The sequence below is a fragment of the Trachurus japonicus genome, chromosome 10 (genome assembly GCF_045865225.1).
Source record: "Trachurus japonicus isolate A0001 chromosome 10, Traja_1.0".
Taxonomy (NCBI): Eukaryota; Metazoa; Chordata; class Actinopteri; order Carangiformes; family Carangidae; genus Trachurus; species Trachurus japonicus.
This window is the reverse complement of record NC_140916.1, coordinates 27,030,696-27,047,503: the sequence shown is the minus strand read 5'-3', so window position 1 is coordinate 27,047,503 and position 16,808 is coordinate 27,030,696. Positions and strand designations below refer to the sequence as shown.

At 41.4% G+C, this 16,808-nt stretch overlaps 1 protein-coding gene across 1 annotated transcript in view; it reads left to right on the top strand.

Annotated features, from left to right (window-relative positions):
* Positions 1-268: 268 nt before the first annotated feature.
* Positions 269-16,808, top strand: part of pigg (phosphatidylinositol glycan anchor biosynthesis class G (EMM blood group)) — a 61,737-nt gene continuing 45,197 nt past the window's right edge. Inside the window, exons 1-5 of the mRNA XM_085788488.1 lie at positions 269-727; positions 838-1,043; positions 8,554-8,763; positions 9,652-9,840; positions 14,502-14,640. Of these exons, the coding sequence (XP_085644614.1) occupies positions 574-727; positions 838-1,043; positions 8,554-8,763; positions 9,652-9,840; positions 14,502-14,640 (898 nt within the window). The 5' untranslated portion in view covers positions 269-573. The remainder of the gene's footprint in view (positions 728-837; positions 1,044-8,553; positions 8,764-9,651; positions 9,841-14,501; positions 14,641-16,808) is intronic.

Below are 16,808 nucleotides of genomic sequence, written 5' to 3'. Positions count from 1 at the left end.
CGAGGGTCCTCTCTCAATGTGTTTTTTGAGAATTTGAATGAATGTTGATGGTGATAGAGAAATTAATGCAGTATTTAATTGAGTTTCTTTTTTTTTTTATTATTGTTGTTGTTTTTCACTGCACGTATAGCACTGATATAAGAGAGTTCATCACTGGACTAACATGTTGTCTTTGAGCATCCTCATCCTCATGTAGGCTTCCCCTGGCAGCAGCAGATGTAAACAATGCGAGGGGGAGGGGCGAAGCCGTGTAGTTTGGTCCTACGTCGTATCCGTAGCTCCATGCTACCAATGCGGAAGCTGCAATGAATGGCTACAGCGTCAAGTGTTATTATTGTGTTTTTCTTACTTGCAGACACAGATATATGACCTAAAGGCTAAGCTAATGAAACACCGAGCCGCGTGTCGTTGTACTGTGCCGTTTTGCAGCGCGTCAGTCTGAAACGGGATGTTACGGCTCTCTGTCCTCGGTGTGTAGGTAACTTAACGTTAAACTGCTCCTAGCTTAGCGCGGCGGCATCTCTCTAACTTCACTCATCCCCTCAAGTAGTAGCCTATCCAGCCGCCAGCAAGATGAAAGTCCGCTCCTCTGTTTTTGCCTCCTTTATCTTAATATTTGAGGTGTTCGGCGTTGCCCTCTTCCTGCGGGGTTTCTTCCCTGTACCTGTCAAGTCTTCCTTATCGTCCAAGAACAAGCTGTCAGACCTGCCCGCCGAGCCGCTGTCAGGTGAGTCCAGCTCTGCCTCACTGACCCCGGTCTGCGTGTGTGTGTGAGAGAGAGCAGGTATCAGGCTGCACTGTCGGACAGGAGTCGTAAAGTGTTTGTTTAAATTGCAGGGAGCTCTCCCAACTCCTCTCGGGTCCCCCAGCCCCTGTTCAAGAGGGTGGTGGTCATGCTGGTGGACGCGCTCCGGGAGGACTTCGTGTTCGGACCCAATGGTCGCATGTTCATGCCCTACACCAGACATGTGGTGGAGAGAGGCTCATCGCACAGCTTCGTGGCCAAGGCCAAACCTCCGACAGTCACCATGCCCAGGATCAAGGTACATACATGTTACTGATGCCAGTCTCACCCATCATAGCTCTGCTGCACCTGCTGCACCTGCTGCACCCAGACCCAAACAAACAAAAACACTCACAGTCACACCCTTCACTTCATAAGTCCATGCACTTCCTATATTATGCCAGAATTTCTTTAAAAAAAAACACCTTTAAGACACTAAATGGTTTTTCCTCTAAATACATAGAGGCTCATGACATAAGACACAACAGGAAGCTTCAGATCTTAAGCCAGTGTGCTCCTTCCTGTTCCCTGTGTAAGATCCAAAGCAGGTGAATCTGCATTCAGATACCATGATGCTCCCAACACTTAATTCCTATTAACGTAGACTCACTCAAAACATTTCCTTTCACAGTCTATTTTACTTGGCTGAGCACTGGTTTGATTTGTGTGTCTTCATCTGTATAATCTAAATCTACATCATTATTACATTTTCTATAAGACGATTACACACTCTGATTTGTCTATGCATTCATGTGTACGTACATTTATCTACGGTGTTGTTTATTTGTTTCATGATATATTATATTTGTGCGTGTGTTATATTGCTTCCTGCATTCATTGCTTCACTTCATCTCCTTTTTTACCAAGGCACCCTCCACATGACATCAGTCACTCGTTTTGTACTGAAGGGCTGTAAATTAGTTATTGTAATGAGTTAGCAATTCAGGTCCAGAGTAATTTCTCCAATTTCACCAATAATTTTCAGAAATTATATTTCATTTGAAATCCTGATCAGATGCACCACAGAAACATACCTGTAAACCATCACTTCATGTCTGTAATGGTGAAATTCTATAAAGTATCAGCAGTGATATTATTCAATATTTTTCTTACTATCAAAAAAGGCAAAAGCTAACTTGTCATGCCCGCTGCATGACATACTATAGTAGTCATGTCAATGTTCAGGTTAACTTTATAATACACTCAAAAGCAAATAACTAATAGACAATAATAAATAATAGATCAGATTTATTTCATTCAGTGTTATTTCGAAAGGGGCCACATAACCTTTAACCCTAATTTCAGTATTTTAATCAAACACATTTGTGACGATCTTTATATGATTGAAATGGAAAACATTGTTTAAAAAGTTTGTTTACCATTTTGCAGAAGTTTAGGGTTTAGTCTCGATGCTGTGCTGCTCTGTGAAGCCACTTTTTTCTTTTCTAGTATCATTATTTTTGTGTAGTGTAAACCTCTGACCAACCAGTTTGTCTCCCTTTGTTACTTTTCCTCCTCATCAGCACTGCATTATTGTCCTAATAATGACTCAGAGGTGTATTATTAACAGTTTGCTCCGGCACTGCCATTGTACAGACACTAAGTCAAAGTCCAAACTTCGGACAAGACACTTGTGCTATTCAGCTCCTGACTAATTTCCCCTCAGGGTTACTCATATGTACATACACTGAACAAAAATATAAACACAGCACTTTTGTTGTTTTTACTCCCACACAAAAGACACACTGAGGTCCAGTGTTGTGCCATTTATCTTAATTACCACATTCTTGTGAGACTGAAACACCCCAGTTCTCGCATGTCCACGTCACCACACACTGAGCATGTCTGTGATGTTCTGTATGTACGTTTACCACAGCATGTTCCCTTTCCTGCTAATATACAGCAACCTGATCAAAACAGTACAAAAGAAACAAGTTTTACTGCATGAGGCAAATGATGTCACACCAGATTCATTTTCAGATCAACAACACTTCTGCACAGTATACATGTATCTGTAGCCCAGTGTGAAATGCAGAGTTACTGTGCCGGGGAAACCAAAAATAAAACTGCACAAAGCACACCTGTGCAATCATCATGTGGTGTAATTAGCGCCTTGAGATGTCGCACCTGTCAGATGGATGGATGATCTTTTATGTGCTTCAGAAACACAAAGTGTTGCGTTATTTATGTTGAGTTTATGTAAGTAATTGTTTTTGTATTATCCGATAATATATTTCTATCAGTGAGTCTGAATGTTGTCACTGCAGAATGATATCATTATGGATATCTTTGGGCTCCGAGCTTTTAGTTAGACAGAGCCAGCAATTTCAAGTTATCTCCTTGTGCTCTGGGAAAACTTGACTTAATTAGAGGGACAGAAAAAGAAAGATTTAATTGCTTTATCAAAAAATATTTCATCAGAGGAGATGCAAATGTCTGAGTCAGACATGCCCTGGCAGTATCCCCGCAGGGCCCAAAATAATCACGTGAAAAGAAAATGTGAAGTTTTCAGCCTCTAACAGCATTTTTTGGTTACATGACAGAATTTTGAAGGGTGAAGACATGGTGCTTTGTCGCATTTGGATGATGTGTCATGCTGTTGACAGTATTTTGGGAGCAGAGCCAGGAGGGAATTACATTCGTGTCATGTGTGCCTCGCCTGACAGTTGGTCTGTGGTGAAACACGCACAATATTGTGGGCAGGCTGGGAAAGAGTCAGCGTGTTGTTTCAGGGCCGTTGGAGAGATCCTGCAAAGGGAATTATTTTCTAGGAAAAAGAGCAGCAGCTTGGTTTTGTGTCCATTTGGGCGGCCGGGTATAGTGCTGAGCTGGTGGTGGGGAGGAATTTAACTGAAGCTGTCAGGTGAAGCAGAATATTCAATCTCAGTGTCAGAGGGCAGGAAAAAAAGGCAGCATTCATGATTTAGCAGTGGTGGGAGGAAGAGGGATGTGTCAAGCTGATGTTAAGATGGGAAAAGATTGGAGCCAGAACTCAGAGAAGCTGCTGCTGAAGAAGAAGAAGATACACAATGTGGACGATGTCTGTGAACTGTGGTCGGACAGGCAGACTGAGAGCCACCAGAGTGCTGACTCAGGAGCCCTCGGGTCAGAGAGGGGGCCGCAGAGCTGGTGTTGGTCGGCTGTGTTAAAGAGAGTGGACAGGTGAGCGATGAAGACGAGGAGGAGCAGCACTTAGAAATCCTTTCAGGAGTCTGATCCTGTGGTGCAAAGTGTGGGTTAGAGTTGCACGATACACCAAATCGTCACGGTTCCTACTATACCAGAAATTCTACACGACGGTACTACCGTGGATTACTATAGGCTACCGCGGTGCCAGTTTCCGCTACATAGCGGGCCGCCTCCTTTCTCCTCCTGGCTTCTCTCTACAGGCTGCTCCGTTGTAAACAAACCCACATGGCAACGACGCTGCAACCGAACTACACAGCTGCTGAATGATTGGCTGTTTGCCTGTAACTGGTGGCGTCCATAGCGGGACCTCTGTTTTAAACAGGCTTCAGCATGTGCACACTAATCACACAGCTGCTGACCAGTGAGTCTAACCAGTCAGAAATCACTGCCTGAAGAGTTTGAAAGTTCATATGAACGCAGCTCAGACCAACCCAGTGTCGGAGCTTCATAAACCTGACCTGTCCCTGAACATCACACAGGGACAACATGGAGCTGCTTTTGTGGCAGGTTATTGAATTTTATTAATGTTTACATCAGGCTGAGTTCAATAAATCAGTTTATGCTACTGTGATTTAAGTAGTTAAATAATCAGATGTAATTAATATCAGAGTTAATCATGATAACAGTGTAGTGGCAGGAAAGACCCATTCACCTGTATATTACAAATATTGTGTTGGTCATAATATAGGCTACCTAGAACAAGTTACTGCTTGCGTCTGTTGATTTAAAGAAGTTGAAATATTTCCATGTATGACCCATTAATAAGTAATTTACTTAAGTAAATATATTGCAGTTCATAAGAATAATATTTTTTAAAACAGGCTGCGGTATCGCAATACTGTAATACCGGGAACCGTGATACTTTGTCTGGTATTATCGTCATGGGTACTCATTTTGGTATTGTGACAACTCTAGTGTGGGTGCAGCTCACTGTCATTTTCAATATGACCACATTCACTCATTCCTCGGAATGAATGATTTTACTTATTAAATGGTAACACTCCTAAAAGCAATTGAAAAAAATGTCAAAGATGATTTTAATTCGGTTGATCAGCCAATTTAATTGAAAAAACAAACAAACACATTTTCCCTTTTTTTTCTTCTTTTTCTTCTTTTTTTTTAATATAATGGCATTTTAAAGTTTGAATGTGTGTTGGCTGTAAGTGTCTCAAAATAAAGTAGCTGATGTCTGTGAGCGGATGGAGGGACACTTTCCTGAACAGACTTAACTGTTGCTGTCACAGAAGAGTTGACGCTGATTGTTGTGAAATGGAGCAGGTCAGTGATGATCTGGAGGAGGGATGCTGAGCAGGAGTGAGGCAGACATGCAGGGAGACAGATGTTCCTCCTTAATCCAAGGATTTAAAGACGGGTGCAGTAATGACAGGGAGAAATGGCTTGAAAGCAGCTTGGAAAAACAACCCCCCCCCTCCAGGGTGTGAACCTTGGGCTCTGTTGATAGGAAGAGAGAATGAGGGGGGCATTGATAAGAGAGGACAAACACGAGGGGTTTATGTGGCAGCAGATATGCACAGGACAGTGTAAACGCACAAGGTGAGGAGGAGAAATTGAAAGCACCACTTCTTCAGCCGTCTGTGAGCTTGTAAGTTTGATTTGCGGTCCTGACTCCTGGTCAGAGCGTGTTTCTCCAGTATAAGCCCTGTAGGAGGGACAGTTAATCACATTGTCAGGGGGGGTTGGGACATTTACAATACATTTGAGGCATAACACCTTAATATAGTGACTGTACTACTTTATATTCCTCCTCATCTGCTGGCAGATGCCCCCAAAGCAAAATCCTGAATGAGTAGTAATTGATTCTTAAACTGAAGGTGAGACTTATTTTATTGCGGGGTGTGATGGAAACTAGATAAACACAGCCTACTGTAATGAAATCCCAGCAGACATTGCTTAAGTTTTTGGCACACTATCACACTGCAGCTTGTGCGTCAACAACAACAACAAAAAAAAAACAAGCACACAATCAATGCTCCGAAGGAACACGAGGCTTTATCTGCAGGAAACCACAGCGGTCAGTTCAACCACAAATCCATTCAAAAGTTATGTCATCCACAGAGCCTTATTAACATCAGTGTAAAGATTAAATTCATCAATCTCGTTGTTGAGGTTTGGTAATGCGCCAGTAGGTGGCAGTGCAGACCAGTTGCCATTGAGTGCCCACTATCACTGCATTGCACCCAATTAACTGGTATGACACAGCCAACTAACCTAAATCATAATCTCTCTGTGGCACGGCCATTAATTTACACACATATATCAGACCCAATGCTCCCTCCACTGTATCTAATGAAGTTACAATTTCCATGCAGATATACAGCACAGCTGAATTTGAGGCCTTATTCAGTTACACAGTTAAGCTTTAATATCAAGCTTCTTGTATGTGCATTATTATTATTATTATTTTATTTAGAGTTTTTACAGTGGAAACACTATCCGGGAGTTCTTCCCTCTAAAAGTTAACGATCCAAATTCAGAGAGTTTTTCTAACAATGACAGGAAGAGAAAAGTAGTTAGTTTTCCTCTCCGGTCCTGTATTCACATGTGGCCAGTTGAACTGCTCTTTCAGACGGGCACAGCAGTCGGCGGACACCACTGAGGTGCTGGATGTGGACGATGAATCCAGTTAATCGTATGGTAGCAGCAGAAATGCACTGTGGGTGTTTGAAAGGCTCGTATCTGCCGGGGTAATATGAACACACTAGATCCAGTGAATATTTAGTCCAGTCTATTACACCCATAGGTAATAAGGCTTTAGGAGATTTAGGGCAGTTTAAAGTTAACGATGAAAGTCTTTCTCTCAGTAGTCAACCCAGAGCGAGAGCTGAAAAGCAAACTGTTATATCTTCTGCCAGGCTCAAAGACTTGGAGTCACAGCCCCTTCAGTCTGTGTCTTGGCACCGTGACAAGTTTTCAGCACAGTGCCACAGAGTGTCTGTATACCCCACTGATATTGTATTTGACATTTAAGCAGTGGCACATTGCAAGCCTCGACACATACTGTGGGTCTGTAATTAGTAAGTTGATGAGTCACTGATTAGTTTGGGCAGGATATCAAAGTTGTTGTGTTTTTTTGGCAGTTTTAAACTGCGAGCTTGTGATTATCTCAAGACGATTTATCTCTACATGTCAATATGTTTATCATTTTATTTTTATATACTACGACAAAGAGTCTTTACCTCATTGGCAAAACAGGGGGTGAACCACTGGTTTCATTAGTCAGACTCTCTTCTTATAAACAGGGTGAGGGGGGGAAGGCTGCTGTTCACATGCAACCACACATCTGCACTTGTTGGAGCAAAACAACGGCAGGAGAAATGGAGTGGTAAATAATTGAGCTCGGGAACAAAGATCACCAGGTGGGGCTGGAAATTTCACCTCCACAGCCAGAGAAGGGTTTTGTTAAAACGTGTGAATCCACCGACCAAACCCGAAGGACTCGGATGTTTCGTGGTCAGAGTATGTTTCATTGTTTGTTTGACACAAATCCTCCAAATTGGCAGAGGAGAATTTCGTTGCCGTACACCATGACTCACGTTGATTAAAAACATCACGGCCCTGGGTGTACTGAAATGTGATAGAAAATAAAGTAAGGTTTATGTCTTGTCAGCTCTTAAAACATTTCCCCCTCCATTGTGGGGGTGTTATATCCTTAGTTTATTGTTGTTTGTCTCTTGTGTCTGTGAAGTAGCCACAGAGTTGCTGTTGAAGTCGAGTGGTGCTCGCACAGTAACCACGCACAAAGAGTTTTGTGAGCCCCTAAAAAAATAGTAATATGTAAAACCGATAAGATGAATGAAATACCCCGAAGGAAAGTGACAAGCAGCATTGCATGAAAACAAATACATCAATGATAGACAGGATGGAAAAGTGTTTTAAGAAGGGATTTAAAAGATGACTGAATTCGCCTGCCCAGCTCCCTGGGCAGGTTGTTCTAACACCTGGTCCTTCACACAATAAAGGCCGGTCAACTCTGATCTTAGCCTGGATTTCTGAGCGTCTCGGAGGATATCAGGCTGCGCTCAGGGCGGCTCATCGGGGGCTTAAATAACAGTGTTTCCTGCCAGCATCTGCAGTCTCATGTCTCCTTCAGTGCATGAAGACAAGGCCTTTGTAGTCCCCCTTCAACGATGCACCACGCGCTTTCCTGACTTCCAAAATAGGCTGTAGTTTCCTTGTCAGTCAATTGGAGGCCATTGTTGTTTTATTGCAGATTCCATGATGAAATCAGTAGAAACTATACTTAACAACTTATCATCTTCCCACCTGATTCTTTCAGTTTTTTTGGCAGCAGGATTGACTCAGGGATGCGGAAATAAATCTGCCTTCAATGCCAGGAAGATCAATGCGCTCACCGGTCACATAAAAGGAGGATTAATTTGTCTGATTTGTTTTGTTGTGAAGATGATCGATTTATCAAAAACTTTTTTTTTTTTTTAACACTGTACCGCAGCACAAATCTTAATTAGTGGGATTAATATGACGAAACGGTAAGGTTGAATAACACCATTAAAATACAATTATTGTTCAAAGGACAATGACAAAAACATATCCCTCCCTAGGCTCTTACCACTGGCAGTATCCCAGGCTTCATTGATGTGGTAATGAACCTAAATTCTCCTGCACTGCTGGAAGACAACCTCATTTGGCAGGCCAAAACAGCAGGGAAGAGGATAGTTTTCTACGGAGATGACACCTGGGTGCGCCTCTTCCCCAAACACTTCATGGAGTACGATGGCACCACCTCCTTCTTTGTGTCCGACTACACCGAGGTATGTCTTAGCTGACTTAGCTGGTACATATACAACATATACATACTGTATGAGTGATGTGCTTTAATGCTAATATCAGTCACCTGAAATGAAACGTGCTGAGACTTATGATTTTGCAGTACGAGTCGATGCATCCAGCCTCGTGTGTTTCATACTGTAAATATTCCTGAGTGTAGAATTATTTATAAATCATCAGTTTCTGTATATGAATTGTAGTAAGTACTGGAAAACTCTTGTGCTTTGTGAGATTAACTAAATTAACCTTTTTTTTCCCCTGTGTGCAAATGGTTTTCATTACATCATACAATAATTTTGATTTATACACAGGTTCCTCAAGTTCTGATATACTGCTGCTGCGGCTGTTCATTAAATCTTATTAAACTGCACCGTAACCCAACACATAGAGTGGAGAGTTTACATAATGAAGATTATTCATCTGTTCAGTGTTATATGTCGTACATGCATGTCTGGAAGTGATATAGTCGCTGCATTATCTATGAGGCCAAGTCATCTGCATTAAAGAGATGAAGGCAACTGATCAACCAGAGACACACACACTAAAAATACTGCTCATCAATTAGCTCTGTATGCCGGAGCTGCAAACTCACCGTGGGACTGTAGGCAATCTGCTCTTGTTTATACTAGCATATTGGTGGTGCTGGTTTTTAAGCCCTTTACCTTGAAATGTTGGATGGAGGTAAATATCTGCCAGAAAATATTTGCCCGGTGATAATCAGACAATCATCAGACTCTATCACAGCTCTGGGTAAAGCTCCAGTCTGCTCGTTTTTAATTTGCTCCAGGGGACGATTTTGATTAATTTCAACCGAAACTGATTATCAGCTGAAACCCTGGGCGTCAGTAAATGTATCTTGTTTCCTAACTAAGGTCGACAACAACGTGACCCGTCATTTGGATAGCACCCTCAAGAGAGACGACTGGGACATTTTGATCCTTCACTACTTGGGCCTGGACCACATCGGCCACATCAGCGGACCCCACAGTTCACTCATCCAGCCCAAGCTGCTGGAGATGGACGACATCCTCAAGAAGATCCACAGCGCCCTCATTTTAAAGGTAATTTATTTTCTCACTCACAGCTCATACATAATGTCACATAAAGCCGAACGTCACCTGCAGGTCCTGTTGTTACACAATTGATCTACTCTTTTGTTGCAAAGATTACCTTTGTAAAACCTTTTTGAGGCTGAAAGGTGCCCTTATCTGTATTTTTACATGAATGATGAGGAAAATGACAACTTAGATTAATCACAGCAGCTGTGACAGGGCTCCAAATGAATGATAGTATCACTCACACTAGCTGCAGGATGTCTGTACCGGCACACCGGCACTTTTTTTTGCTAACATGTTACCTGGAGCTCTGGTCAGACAAAAACGATTTGATGAACATCTCCCTGGGCCTTCACAAATTCTCAAGGCAGCTAAACTATTTTTTGACACTGCATTGACTTAATAACACCATAATATGCCAGATGTACATTATATTTAATATTAATCATGTTGTGATGTTTTGTCCCATGTGGTTCACGCTGCTTTAAACCACTCCTCGCCTCACTTTATGTTGGATTGACACATAAGAAAAAATATAGCTGGCAGGAGCTTAGTGAAAACATTTCAATAGTTGTGTAAATGGAACAAAACCCAACATACATTTCATATTTTTGTCACAGGTAGGTATTATTTCCTGACACTGTTTTCCGCCACTAATGACGAATACTACAGACACACACATAAAAATCTCAGCCATAGAAAGTATCAAAAGTAGTCTTGAATAGGATGAAAATCCTGAGGAATACAACTTAAATCACTGAGTTTTACTACTGCTCACGCTATCTGAATACTGGTTCGGGCTTCTAATTTTCAAATCAAGTTAATTAGACTCATTTGCTCTGTGCATCTCGGCTGCTGCTTAATTTAATGCTTGCTTGTCAACATCTGTTTCTCTCTATTAAAACTCCACATTCCACTTTGAATTTTGAATAGTAATGTTAACACTTGTAAGGGTTTAGAGGCCTGTTATATCATAAAAGTACTCAGTGTCAGTAATAAGTAAATAAATGAAATATGCAAATCTGAAATAATGATCAATAGTTAATGATTTAATGTGATGCTATCAGAAAAATTCTAGCATCATCAGTTTTTGGATGGTCATTTAATTACAGAGATAATTGATACTGTTTCCAGCAGTAATTATGTTATCTTTTGCAGCAGCCCCAGAGATTTAATAAACTGTTAAGCTTTCCTGTTATCTTTAACTTTGTCTTTGATCAGTGTGCAGGTCTTGTGGCCTTGTTTTCTCCGTGTGGTGTGACAGCTGTGCATGCATTTGGCTTTGCTCCGTGTGTGTGTTGTTAATGGGCATTGTCTCGCTGTCATTCAGCTGTGTAGCTTGTATTTAGATTGTCAAGTCATGTCTAAACGAGCCTACAATCTCTCCCCTCTTTTCCCCTCGTTCTCCGGCGCCGTTGGATTGGCAGAGAAAACAGAAGCCTCAGTCCACACATCCTTGTAACGTTTTCCTCTTTTGCAAAAGATACAGCGAAGGTTGTTTCTGAAAATGTTGATGCAACATTTCACCACATCCCCAAAGTTGTTAATTCTGTCTTGTTAAATCCGTTCTCTCTAGGCTCGTGGTGACATCTCTGTGTTGTGGGCAATGGCAGCCTCGTGTGCGCTCCCAGTGAGCTCTCTGAATGAAATGTGTTTGAAAGTCTTGCTTCAGTCACATTAGTGAAAGCTGTGGCTGTTCTTTTCTACAGCAGCAGTGTGACCTAAATATAGACAGAGCCCAGTGGGGTCCCGCAGGATATCTTAGAAGCTTGTGCAAAAAACAACTACGTTTTCTCTGATCAGCACACTCTCTTAACGTATTGGGGGTTGTAATCTCATAATTTCAGGGTGTTTGACTACACGCATGAAGTGGATGTTGTCTGCTGCTGCACTAAGAGGAATGATGGTTCCTCCTGCAGAGGAGGAAATCAGTCTGGCATTCAAATGGCAGCCCCAAAGTCTCTTTGTAATGTAATGTGATGCGAGTCGCCTATTTCAGCGAGCTGGTATCAGGGGCAGAGAGACGCTCTACCTGCACACTCTCCATTAAAACCTGATTGGAAAGCAGGATCTCCTGGTTATTAAGACCTTCGCCAGAACCTTTGTATTAATGGAGAGCACATGGCCTCAATCTTCTCTTTAGACATTTCAGATTTTAAGACTGCGCTGTTTGAAGTGCAAAACGTCTTAAACCTGACCTGCAGAGTCGGTGTGTAATCTGAGCCACGTATTTCATAAGGCAGATAAATTAAATTGAGATTGACTGTTGCAAATGTTGAAGCTGCAACATCTTTATTTAATTCAAAGTTTTTCTCTTTTCTTGCTCTGCTCTGTCAGACCGCCAACCAAATCTTCTTCTTTTATTGAGTTTTAATTGCTGCTGCTAATATAACAAATGTCCAACTTTACGAGGTGGTTCCTTGTGTTGTCTGACGTACTCCCTATCAGACAAGCCCGCAGAGGGATCTGTCAATTAGCTCCACACAATGCTGCAATTTTGTTCTCATACAAATTGAGTTGCCAGTGTTTAGATCCAAGTACAGTACCAGTCAAAAGTTTGGACTCGCCCCATTTTTATGACTTTCTACATTGTAGATTCACACTGAAAATATCTAAACTATGAATATGAAAATATGAAATTGAAACAAAAGTGTTATCTGTCACCTAACCTAAACCCAACTGAGGTGGTTTAGGATGAGTTGCACAGAGTGAAAGCAAAACAGCCAACAAGAGCTCAGCACCTCTGTAAACTCCTTCAAGCCTTACTACATAACTCCATATGTGTTATGTATATGTTCCTTTATAGTTGTGATGTCTTCAGTTTGAATCTACAATGTAGAAAGTCATAAGAATAAAGAAAAACCATTGAATGAGAAGGTGTGACCAAACTTTTGACTGGTAGTGTATGTATTCAACCGACTGCCTGTTTCAGTTCTAACTTCTCTGCTTCAACAGTTTTTATAATTGTTGTTAAAAACTTTTGAATGTCTATTTCAAGTTTCCTTTTCATTATACAGCTAGTTTAAGCAATTCTTTTCATCAATTACACTCTGCTCTCTTAACAATTTATTCATCACCAGCTGTTATTCAAATGCACTGAAAATTACCATCACACAATTTTGTAATTGAATTTTTCTATTTATTGTCCTTACAAATATGTGGATATAAACTTTTTACCCAAATCAGTTTTTTAGTTGAGTTAATGAATCAAAGTCTTTATGTACCCGCTGGCAACAGTAGAACCGCCCACCGGGGTGCAGGTATCCCTGCTTGGGAGCCACTGATTTACTGACTTGAATATTATGAATGCTGAGTAAGAGTGAAAAGTGTTTAGCTTGCTCATGAAGAACAAGAGCTGCCTTTTGAGTCAGCATGGCACCTTGTGTATTGGTTTTAAAAAAAGGTTTCTTATGAAGCCTGAAAAAAAGGTCTCCCAAAAGAGCTGTGCTTTCATCCTGAAGAAAACTCTTGATCTACCCCAGACTGAGAAGCAGCTCTCTGGGCGTGGGGGCTCAGAGGTGTTTAGTACCAGCCTTGAGGTGTTTCTGTCCCTTGTGTCCGGTGCCATTTATAAAGAGCATTCAAGAGTTAAAATCTAGGACAGGGGTTAGTCCTTTGCTGCCTCTGTGCTGAGTGAGTAACAAATGGGTTACCCGAGCACAGTGGCATAGTTTGGCTCCAACCTGCAGTGTTTGTTCACGTTGTCATGTCATGTTCTTGCTGTATTTAAAAACTAAGAAAGTACTTGAGCAAGAATCAGAGCAGCTCCGGCTACAAACTAAACATTAATGCTGACATTGGCCTTTGCTGCGTGTCTGTTTAGATGAAGTCGTCCTGAATGAAACTTACATTTTATCAGACTTGCCTTTCATACAGAGAAGCAGAATTTATCTCAGCCGCTCAGTGATCGTTGCTTGTTCTGTCTCTCAGGCTGTCGATTAATCTCTGCTTGATAGGATACAATTTTTAATCTTTAATAACGCATGAAATCTCTGGTTCTGTCTTTTTTTTCTATCCCTTTATATATGTGTGTGTGATACAGCACTGGAACTGAGGGAGTCTGCTGAGAGTATTGTAATGTGCGGAAGGATTTTGGCTTTTGTTTTGATAACATCTGTAGTCGTGTTTTCAAGTCGGCCCCCGCTGCCACGACTCATAAGGCAGCCCTGTCAGATTCGTAGTCAATGGAAGGTTCTCCTGAGTCTAGTTGAAAGGGAATCACTTAGGGTAGAAACCACGCTTGATCAAAGTTTGTCATTCTCAACAAACGAGCCATCCTCTCTGTTTGTTTGCTGCCTTTACTTTTATTTATTTATTTATCTTTCTGCTCAGGAGATGGAATGAAACGGTGCCAGGAAGTGTTTGTTATTACTTCCTTTTCAGAAGAAATAATTTAATACCTTTCTTTCTCAGCTACTATTAAATGTCTCCAGCATAATAACATCAAAAATACAGAGAAGCAATCTATCCACCCATCATGTTATGTTTTTACTCTGTTTCTCTAAACTGGGTGTGTATTTTTCATTTTTATTTTTTTATTTTGCTTGCTGACACAGGAGGCATTCGGTGCCTGGCATGAATTATTCACATCTTTAAGCTTTAAGGTTTGTCTTCCCATATCAGCACGTACAGTGGGAGTCCATTTACCTCTGTCTTTGTTCTCTCAGGAGGCAGACGGATCGCTGCCGTACCTGCTGGTGCTGTGTGGAGACCACGGTATGTCGGAGACCGGCAGCCACGGAGGCTCTTCAGAGCCAGAAGTCAATACGCCGCTGGTGCTCATAAGCCCGGCCTTCAAAAGAAAAGGTAAACTGCCTCGTGTTGCATTAAGAGGCTGGAGGGGACCAGGTTTGTCATTAAATCGAGGAGATTCTGTTTGGCTGTGGCCTCAGTCAGCTTCTTTTACACATACTACAATAACACCTGCAGCCTGTCAACATACTGACACATGCACCAGAGAGTAAGTCGTCATCATTTGTTTTCTTTTTATTCCGGCTCTCTCATGGCGGCTACAGTATGTACGTGTCAACTCTGCTGGAGACAGTCTCTTTTATTTATTGAATCAAAGAAACCGCATCAGACGGCCCTTTCCTGCATGTCGTTCCCCCTCTCTGCCTCCCCATTTCCTATCTCTCTCTCCACTGTGCTATGGATTAAAGGCATTAAAAGCCCAAAAATACACTTTCCTCCGAGCTCACACATGACTTTACATTAACGTTAGCGTGAGGATCAGTGTCATCTCAGAGTGCAAATTGAAGCTCCTGAGCAGAACTTTATTTTGCCGTGATGAATGTGGTTGAGTGGGAAAGTGTGATCGTGATAATTGCTTCTTTCTCAGCCAGGTCTATTTCTGAGATCTCTTCGTGCATAGATTCTTATTTATAGACCATTCATGTTAATTAAGCATTTGCGGTTCAGTTGAGTTGTTGCTACAGAATTCATGCTTTCGTTAACACTCTGCACATCCCCCGTGGTGCCAACAGCTTGAATGACTTGTCTACCACCGGGACCTTCTCTATCAAATCTTAAAAATCTTTTGGAAGTTAATACCAAACTCTGTGTTTGCTTCAGATAAAATGCATTCACACCTACTTGAATTTACTCTGAGAGTCGTTAACGTGATGGGATGATTTTCCATGTTTCATTAGTGTAGAAATTAAGAAGGCAAAAGAGTGAAATAAAGTTTATTTTGTTAGAACACAATCCATTATGTAGCCTCTGAAAACAAGGTTTGAAAGTGTTTTTTTTCTCTAACATGAAATATTCATAAACAAACGCTTAAAGTAAAGAAAAAAGCAAAACAATAACAACTTTGGTTTTATTATTATGAGAGCATTGCAGTTAAAACTTCAGATAGTCAGGAGTGTTTAGGCATAGTTTTGATCAATGCTGCTGAGAGAAAAATAAATTGTGATGTGCATGGCAGTAGGTAACATTAGCATTTCTAATTGAGCCACGCCCACGTCTGACCAGTGAGATGAGCAAAGAGAAAAAAGAAATACAGACATCGCTCATGTCTTATAATTAAACCTTTTAAGTTTTGCCGACAACATTGTGCTAATCAAGGACGCAGTCACTCATAGTTAGAATCAGAAAGAGGAAATGCAACAAAACATAAACAATACATGACTAAAAGTGCATCCACATCTGCCACAGAGGATAAATCCGGATTTGACTCTGAAGCACTAAATGTAATGAGTACTGGAAAGTTAGATCATTAATCTATTGTTGTCAGAGAATTTAATCTTAAAGCCACGAAGCAAAGACTTTATATTAACACCACCTTAGATGTACGTACATTGACATGAGTATTTATTCTATCAGATGCAGCCTCTGCAATCAGAGGCGTAATCAGCAGAGCTGGCTATGTTCAACGTAGGAGGAAAGAGGAAAGTCTGCGTGGGATCAGAGTTCATTAGGGGCTCAGTACCTGAGCTTCCCTTTTTAATCTGAATGCATCATTGAGAAAACAGTCCAGTGCAGATTGGTTGAACATTTAGTCGACATCGCTGAGAGGATCTTGAGAGGCAATGGCACTTTAATCAGACAACGTAGGCAGGAGAAGCCACGCACCCGCTGTTCGCCTCAATAACTATCCCCGTGTTTCCCCGTGTTGCAGTCAAAGCCAAAAAGAAAAAAGAAACACTAACAGAGAATGGTTAAGGTGATAGCTTCCCAGCCTCAAAACCCACAGCTACAGTGGTGCAACCACACCAGAAACTGATGCAAGGATGTTTTTACACATTGATAGACCAAAAAAAAAAAAATCTGCCTACTGATGTGAGAGAGATATTAATGAACCAAGCTATAGTATCCATACACGCTGTTCTTACCAGCACCGGTTGAAACATCCTCATAACAAATGTTGAAGTAGCTGCAAACCCAAGTCAAGCTGAGCAAGTGTAACTAAAACATGGTGTAAAGGTGGTGTTATAGAGACGCTGTCCGTGGGCTGGAGAAGACTACAATGCATG